The sequence below is a fragment of the Atta cephalotes genome (assembly GCF_000143395.1).
Source record: "Atta cephalotes unplaced genomic scaffold scaffold00039, whole genome shotgun sequence".
Taxonomy (NCBI): Eukaryota; Metazoa; Arthropoda; class Insecta; order Hymenoptera; family Formicidae; genus Atta; species Atta cephalotes.
The window spans coordinates 2410836-2419936 of record NW_012130103.1 but is presented as its reverse complement, the minus strand read 5'-3'; the positions used below and the strand labels follow the sequence as shown (position 1 = coordinate 2419936).

The 9101-nt window shown below is 33.9% G+C and overlaps 3 protein-coding genes across 3 annotated transcripts in view; 1 reads left to right on the top strand and 2 right to left on the bottom strand.

The window, feature by feature from the left end:
• Positions 1–365, bottom strand: part of LOC105622038 (gamma-glutamyltransferase 7-like) — a 3334-nt gene extending 2969 nt beyond the window's left edge. Inside the window, exon 1 of the mRNA XM_012203472.1 lies at positions 350–365. Within this exon, the coding sequence (XP_012058862.1) occupies positions 350–365 (16 nt within the window). The remainder of the gene's footprint in view (positions 1–349) is intronic.
• A 614-nt stretch (positions 366–979) lies between these two features.
• LOC105622039 (tRNA-dihydrouridine(20a/20b) synthase [NAD(P)+]-like) lies at positions 980–2184 on the bottom strand. The gene is made up of 3 exons (XM_012203473.1): positions 2108–2184; positions 1840–2037; positions 980–1754 (listed from the first exon to the last, which is right to left on the bottom strand). The coding sequence occupies exons 1-3, from the start codon at positions 2182–2184 to the stop codon at positions 980–982; spliced, it is 1050 nt and encodes a 349-aa protein (XP_012058863.1).
• Positions 2185–3367: 1183 nt separating this feature from the next.
• The window catches only part of LOC105622040 (DNA-directed RNA polymerase II subunit RPB2), a 7149-nt gene continuing 1415 nt past the window's right edge, over positions 3368–9101 (top strand). Inside the window, exons 1-6 of the mRNA XM_012203475.1 lie at positions 3368–3395; positions 5155–7090; positions 7456–7678; positions 7771–8232; positions 8331–8673; positions 8742–9000. Coding sequence (XP_012058865.1) covers positions 3368–3395; positions 5155–7090; positions 7456–7678; positions 7771–8232; positions 8331–8673; positions 8742–9000 — 3251 coding nt within the window. The remainder of the gene's footprint in view (positions 3396–5154; positions 7091–7455; positions 7679–7770; positions 8233–8330; positions 8674–8741; positions 9001–9101) is intronic.

The following is a 9101-nucleotide window of genomic DNA, read 5'->3' as shown; positions in this document are numbered from 1 at the left end:
CACACACACACACACACACACACACACACACACACACACATATGAGAAGTTCAAAATGTTATTCTAAAAATTATTTAATTTAGGATGACAATAAATACTAATTAAATTAACAATATTTGCACTATTTTATTTAAATGGATAGAATAACTTTTTATTATTTGATACATGAAATAAATTAAGAATCACAAATCATAACTGGAAGATTAAAATTGATAACCACAAATCTTAAAGTTAAAAATTTTTTAACTTTAATAATTATATCGGTTGATTGAATCATTGATCATGTAATGCAAACGTAAAGAATGAAAAATATTTAGGCCAATGCAAAACAGATGACATTTACACTTACGTGTACCATAACTCATTTTCCACCGTTTGTTGCTTCGTAATAACCTTATATGATAATACAATAATTAATTTTTCTTAGTAAAAATATATTGAAAAAAATTGCGTCAATAATAAAAATTAATACAAACGCATACAGAACAAACTAAAAAGAATGCTGATGGGGAAAGAAAACTAGGTCTTCTGTCCTTTTTTCGAAAGTTTGATATATTATACCGCCACCTATGTAAATACGAGGAACTAAATAATAACATGACGACGAGTGGGATTTACAAAAGTTTATTATCACAAGACGTAAATCATATGCGAAACTTTATATGGCTGATGAAGATTCCTAGTCAATTCTGACTTTAAGAATGTCTTAAATAATATTTTAAGATGCTACTGGATAATATTCATAATCCGTTCTTATTTCAAGACTGTCTTAAGCAATGCTTAAGATGCCAATATAATCTTCTGATTAGTTTGTGATATCTTAAGAGTATACTTAAAACGATCTTAAACATAAGAACCAACTATAAATATTGATCCTTGATATCAATTCATGATATCACATCTTAAGACTGCATGTAAGACTGTTTTAAGTATAAAATTCAATAAATATCAGCTTGAGAACGTTTCCTTGAACTTTTCTTTACGAATTCATATTAAAAATACATCCTAGAAAATCGGTAGAATCATCCTCCCAACAATTAATATATTTTTCTTTACATGTTACATGCGAGGTACTAAAATTACACCTAGTCAATTCTGTTAAATTAGATGCGTTTGGTTTTATGTTGTAATAATTCTCTAGAAACTCCAAAACAGATGATTTATTTTGTAAACTATTAAATAACACTCGATCTTTCTTTGGCAAGATTTTTTCCAACATAAATACCAGATGATGATGGAAACATTGAAATTCAGTTGACATAGTCGATGTAATGTTCAACCAATCTTGAACGCAAACGAGTGGAGTGACAGGATATCCCGAAAATAACGCCGGATTAGTTAAAATACCCCTAGCGGACATCACTCCCTCACATCTGGATTCTTTGAATAAAAATTCTGCATTTTCTAAGCTTTTCACATCACCATTTGCTATGAGGGGTAACTGTATACAATCTCTAAGAAGTTTAAGATTATCCAAATCGATTGGTTCATTACGCATCTCAGGCGTTCTTGCATGAATTGTTAAGAACGAGGCACCAGCCTTTTCCAAAGTTTGACACAATGTTATCGTCTTACGTATATCTTTCAACAGTCGTATCTTTGCAGAAACAGTGAATGGTTTTGGAATATGATTTCTAACTTGATACACCAAATCCTTAATGAGTTCTGGTTTTTTTAATAAATTAGCCCCATAACCTTCTTGCATGGCCCAACGCTGTGGACAGCCACAGTTTAGGTCTACACCATTGCAATATCTGTTAATTAGAAGAATACAAAAATATGCAAGAACCATACCATCAAAATCACAGATGTATATAAACTAATTCATAATAAACTTACGGTGCAACCATCACTGAAGCACCAACAAAATCGTTTACAGTCTTAGCTGCAAATTGAACAATCAGTGGCTCATCTCCTTCGTGCGTGGTAAATTCATTATCCCTAGCTTTTGAAGATTGCACAAATGAGTCTGCTAAAATCATGGGTGTAAAGCATATGTCACATCCATATCGTCTCACAAGTGTTCTGAACTGTAGTCTAATAAAAAGCAAGAAGTCAATACACACAAGTGTATCTTAGAAGTTTTAGAATATTGTTTTCTACTTACTTGCTGTATCTGACCATCGGAGCACATATTTTTATCATTCTTGGCTCTTTTAATGTTACCATTACATCGGTTGTCATAATGATAATATTTTCAGTAACCACTTAGATTAATAAATAACAGATTTATGCAATTAAATGTAAGGACAAGAGCACAGTAAAAGTTAAAAGAGTATCTCAGTCACCACAAATTGTGACAAAAAATACATTTAATCGATGTATTTTTCAGTAAAATAAAAATTTGACAAGAAAAAAGCGTCGCTCTGCACTGTGAACTGAGATATATTATATTAATCATTAAAATTAAAGTTTGATTATTCAGGTTAGGAAATCAGTCCAACAAATATACAACCAACAAATATAGTGATACACCATGCCAACTTTTTTCTTGTTATCTTGTTATCAAAATCGCTACATTACCGCCAGTATAAATTTTTAATTTGAGAACTACGTGACTATATATATTTTCTAATACTATCGATAAAATCGTATAGTCGAAAGTAAATGTGGTTCGTCTCTGTACTAAATCCTTAGAATAGAAACGTGCTAACTATCCATAGAAGGAATAATTTAATCAGAAAGGATAGTTTAATGGATCCTTCAACGAAAAAATTTTAATTTCCTAACATATGTTAAAATAATTGTTGAATTTTAATAAACGAAATTAAAAATTAAAATAAATTGAAAATTCAAACAAGTTAATTTAATGAATTTTATCTTATAAAATTACGAAGTTATGTTTCTTTATGCAAATTTTCAGTCTTGTTGATGAGAAAATTCACTAAATTAATATTTGGAGCCGAAATGGGCGTCGAATGCTATTCTAATCTGATTTTGTTAAAAGGTCGGAAATCTATACAGGAGTCTGAAAGAAAAAAAAGAACTTGATTCTGTTATTATCGAAAATGCCCGGTTGCTTGTGTTGAAAATTGCAAAACCCGCTGTGAATGAGGTTCAAGTTTTGAATAACCGCGCGTCATGGAGCCAAAATGGCGGCAGTTCGCGATACTTTGTTAATCTAGTAACTTTACTGATACCGTTGGTGGCGCTGCCATTGGCTACTATGCCGCATATTGCCATTATTGTCGCATATTGTTCATGTCGCCATCAGCGGTTAAACTTTGCCAGTAATTGTCAGTAATCGTTGGATTTCGGTTGAACGTCGCATTGTTTGGCTTTAATTTCCTCAAAGAAATTACAAAAAAGGTTGCGAATAACTTGGATTTTCATTACATTCCGAAATCATACATTTTACAATTTAAATATGAGTAATATTTTCGGTCTCGAAGACGGTAAGTACTGAGATAATAGAATTAAATTAAAGTTATAGAATGCAAATTTTGTTGATTTTCTCATGTAGGAGAAATATAGTTTTGAAATCGGGTCTGTTTGCGTCGCTTGTACTTTTTATTTAGAATTTTCATTTTCTATTTTCAACACTTGAACATATATATTTATTTTGTTTAAATACAAAAGTTTTGGAGGATTTCAGACAATGCAAACAAATTTTCTATAATTTCTGTTCTTTACTTTCCATCTTACGATATTCTCGATATCTTAAATTACTTTTAAATTACTTTTATTTAAAACACAGTATTTGCAATACAAGTGTATTTTTTATTCTAATGGAGCACATGATAGTATTTAAAATCGAAAGATTGATCTTTATATTTTATAATAGTATGATTGATTGTCAATCTCTAGTATTTGAAATATAAAATACAAAATACTTTTACATGCTTCCACAAAATATCAAATATTCTTATGTGTGCTGTTGAAATACAAACTACAAAATACTTTTACATGCTTCCACAAAATATCAAATATTCTTATGTGTGCTGTTGAAATACAAACTACAAAATATAATTGTCTTATAAATATTCTTTTTTAAGTAAAAGTATTTCAAATATATGTCTAGTTCTGACAAGTACAAAAAAAATAATACAGGAATCTAGAGCTTATTCTACAATACTTTTTATTTCTTGCTTTTTACTGTTTTTTACATCTTGTCTTTTTGCTTCTTATCTAGTTTTTTGTTTTATGTCACTTAAGATAAAAGTTAACAAACTTTGAAAGAAACAAAAAATACAATTGTGGATAAAATGGTTAAAAGAAAAAAAACAAAAGGTAAAAAGCAAGAAACAGGAAATAAAGAGAGGAAACATTATAGAATAGGCTTAAGACACCAATTAGCAGAATGGTCAGCAGATTACATAGAGTACATTCAGTATTATGACTAGAGTCTGACCAAAACCACATTTGGATCTTCAACCAAAATCAAATATTTAGTTTTGGTTTTGGTTTTGGTTTGGTTTTGAAGGTCCAAATGTGATTTCGGTCAGACTTTAGTCAGACTTTAGTCTCATTCAATTTTTATCGAAAACAAAATCGAAACCAGAACTTAGATAAATTTTATTATGAGAGAGAGAGAGAGAGAGGGAGAGAGAGAGAAGCTAATGGAGTCACATTTTTCGGCCGGAGTCAAAATCAACATTTTTAGATAATTTTAGATAATTTAATTTTACAAAGCTCATACAATTTTCAGAAATTATGATAAATTTATGTAGTCTTTAAAAAACAAGATTGTATTAAAATATCTAATTATAATAATATAATAATATTGTATCCTCAACTTTTAAAGAAATTAAATTACAGTTATTATTAAGATCATATTAAAGTTTATATTCAAATTGTGTTACGTTTAATCAATGAGTTAATAATTAAAATCAAACAGTTGTTTTTTCAACGCTTACTGACGCGTTGCAAATACAGTTTTGATTTACCCACCGAAATTTTCTTTTAATTTTGACCGAAAGCAAAACTCTAATCGTGTATCAAAACTGATCGAAACTGAAATTTCGATTGGATCTCTAATTATGACTTCTCACTGAGCACTCAGTGAAGTTTTGTATCTATTTGGTTTATATTTCTAGATCTAACGGAATATGTCGATCACATGCAAAAAAAAGAAACACTGAAATACTTTTTTTTTGCTTACACAATTTATTATTAAAAAGAAAAATATATAAAAAGCTTTTTTACTTATTCTAGATCAATATGATGAGGAAGATAAAGAAGAAATTTCGTCAAAACTTTGGCAAGAAGCCTGCTGGATCCTCATCAACGCATATTTTGATGAGAAAGGACTTGTACGACAACAACTGGATAGTTTCGATGAATTTATTGAAATGTCCGTTCAGCGTATTGTGGAGGATTCACCACAGATTGAACTACAGGCGGAAGCGCAACACACCACAGGCGAGATAGAAAAGCCTGTGAAACATTTGTTGAAATTTGAGCAGATTTACTTGTCGAAGCCAACTCATTGGGAAAAAGATGGTGCACCATCTCCTATGATGCCCAATGAAGCTAGATTGAGAAATTTAACATATTCCGCGCCATTGTACGTGGATATCACTAAGACGATCGAAAAGGATGGTGAAGATCCAGTTGAGACGCAACATCAAAAAACATTTATAGGCAAAATTCCGATTATGTTGAGATCAAAGTATTGTTTACTCGCTGGCTTATCTGATCGTGACTTGACGGAATTGAACGAATGCCCGTTGGATCCCGGCGGATATTTTATTATTAATGGTTCGGAGAAAGTCCTTATAGCTCAAGAAAAAATGGCGACGAACACTGTCTACGTATTCAGCATGAAAGACGGTAAGTATGCTTATAAGGCGGAAATACGCTCATGCTTGGAACACAGCTCCCGTCCAACTTCAACTCTATGGATCAATATGATGGCCAAGAGCGGTGCCAGTATTAAAAAGTCTGCTATAGGCCAACGTATCATTGCCATTATTCCTTACATTAAACAGGAAATCCCCATAATGGTGGTTTTTCGAGCACTCGGATTTGTGGCCGATCGCGATATCCTCGAACATATTATTTACGATTTCGACGACCCTGAGATGATGGAAATGGTGAAGCCATCCTTGGATGAAGCTTTCGTCATACAAGAACAAAATGTCGCTTTGAATTTTATCGGTACTAGAGGCGCCAAGCCAGGAGTAACAAAGGAGAAGCGAATTAAATATGCCCGAGAAATCTTACAAAAGGAAATGCTGCCTCACGTTGGCATAAGTGATTTCTGTGAAACTAAGAAGGCATATTTCCTCGGCTATATGGTCCATAGATTATTATCGGCATCTCTAGGACGAAGGGAATTGGACGACCGCGATCATTACGGTAATAAGAGATTGGACTTAGCTGGGCCTCTGTTAGCATTTTTGTTCCGAGGTTTGTTTAAGAACCTAATGAAGGAGGTACGTCTGTACGCACAGAAGTTCATAGATCGAGGGAAGGACTTTAATCTCGAGCTGGCCATCAAGACAAAAATTATAACGGATGGTCTAAGGTACTCGCTTGCTACTGGTAACTGGGGCGATCAGAAGAAGGCGCATCAAGCAAGAGCAGGTGTGTCACAAGTATTGAATAGGTTGACTTTTGCGTCAACACTGTCGCATCTAAGACGAGTGAATTCGCCTATTGGAAGAGATGGTAAACTTGCCAAACCACGTCAATTGCACAACACCTTATGGGGTATGCTCTGCCCCGCGGAGACTCCTGAGGGTGCTGCTGTAGGACTAGTGAAAAATCTAGCCCTGATGGCATATATAAGCGTTGGATCGCAGCCATCTCCTATTCTGGAATTCTTGGAGGAATGGTCCATGGAGAATCTGGAAGAGATAGCACCGAGCGCAATCGCCGATGCTACAAAGATATTCGTGAACGGATGTTGGGTCGGCATCCATCGAGATCCGGATCAATTGATGGCCACTTTACGTAAATTGAGAAGACAGATGGATATTATTGTGTCGGAAGTATCGATGGTTCGCGATATTAGAGACCGTGAGATAAGGATATACACGGATGCTGGCAGGATCAGCAGACCTTTGCTCATAGTGGAAGGTCAAAATTTATTACTGCAGACAAGACATATTAACATGTTGAAGGAAAGAGATTACAACAATGACGGGTAAGCGCTCGATCTGCTTTTGAGTCGTCATAAGAAAATTTATAAAGCAAGGTGTCTGTTTAATTATTTATAAGAAATCTGATATGCAGAGCGGCAGCTTTTAAAGCGAGTGAGATAGCCGAATATTTTTTCTGTAAATATGATATACATTGCAGACACAACTTGTGCAATTAAAATCATAATTAGAAAAAAATACAAAATATAAATGTAAAATCAAAATATTACAATATATACTGAGTACAATGTATCTTAAAAAAATTATTCAAGTTATTAAAAATTCTGTCTCAAGTATTGATAATGATTGATTGATAATATAAATCATTTGCTTTTATAAATGTTACGATTTATAATGTATAATGTTACAGGTGGCAAGAATTGGTAGGTAGCGGTGTAGTGGAATATATAGATACCCTGGAGGAAGAAACTGTTATGATAGCTATGTCACCCGATGATCTCAGACAAGAGAAAGAGTACGCATATTGTACAACGTACACGCACTGCGAGATTCATCCGGCGATGATTTTGGGTGTGTGCGCTTCCATTATACCGTTTCCCGATCATAACCAGAGTCCTAGAAATACTTATCAGGTATTAGCAGCAGATTTTAATCGCTGCATTTTCTTTGAAAAATGTTTATGCTTTTTTATGAGATACAGTGCATAGAAACTGTTATTTTTCAGAGCGCTATGGGTAAACAAGCTATGGGTGTATACATTACAAACTTTCACGTGCGCATGGACACTTTGGCTCACGTACTATATTATCCTCATAAACCATTGGTTACAACGAGATCTATGGAATATCTTAGATTTCGCGAATTACCGGCTGGCATTAACAGCATTGTTGCAATCCTGTGTTACACGGGATACAATCAAGAAGATAGCGTTATCTTGAATGCGAGTGCCGTTGAGAGGGGTTTCTTCAGATCGGTGTTTTATCGGTCTTATAAGGAATCCGAGTCGAAGAAGATTGGTGATCAGGAGGAACAATTCGAGAAACCCTCGCGCTTAACTTGTTCAGGTATGCGCAATGCTATATATGACAAATTGGACGATGATGGGATCATTGCGCCTGGAATTCGAGTATCGGGTGACGATGTAATCATAGGAAAAACGATAACCTTACCAGAAACAGACGACGAGGTAAAATGTTCTTTAATTATGCTTCAACAAGTAGACTATTAATGGAAGAAAAAAATAACAATAGCAATATTTTAATTCTTTTTGCGCTTATCTTTTAGCTGGACAGTACAACAAAACGTTTTACGAAACGTGACGCGTCGACTTTCTTGCGAAACAGCGAGACCGGTATTGTTGATCAGGTGATGTTGACATTGAATAGCGAAGGATATAAATTCTGCAAGATCCGAGTGCGCAGTGTACGTATTCCGCAAATCGGCGACAAATTTGCGTCGCGTCACGGACAAAAAGGTACATGTGGAATTCAGTACAGACAAGAAGACATGCCTTTCTCTTCTGAAGGTCTTACACCCGACATTATTATCAATCCTCACGCTATCCCTTCTCGTATGACTATTGGTCACTTGATTGAATGCATTCAAGGGAAAGTTTCTGCCAATAAAGGTAATACGGTAATTTACTGAAGTTTAGTTAAGTAAACAAACATGTTTACAAATTTAATGCATTCTTAGGAGAGATTGGTGACGCCACTCCATTTAACGACGCTGTGAATGTGCAGAAGATTTCCACGCTTTTGCAAGAATATGGTTATCATTTGCGAGGAAATGAAGTGATGTATAACGGACATACAGGTCGTAAGATCAACGCGCAAGTCTTTTTAGGACCGACATATTATCAACGTTTAAAGCATATGGTAGATGACAAGATCCATAGTAGAGCAAGAGGACCTGTGCAAATTTTAGTTAGACAACCTATGGAGGGACGAGCGAGGTAATTGTTATTCTTGTTACTTTAATTTGTCACACTATTTCATATGTATATGTATATATGTATGTATATATATATATATATATATATATATATATATATAT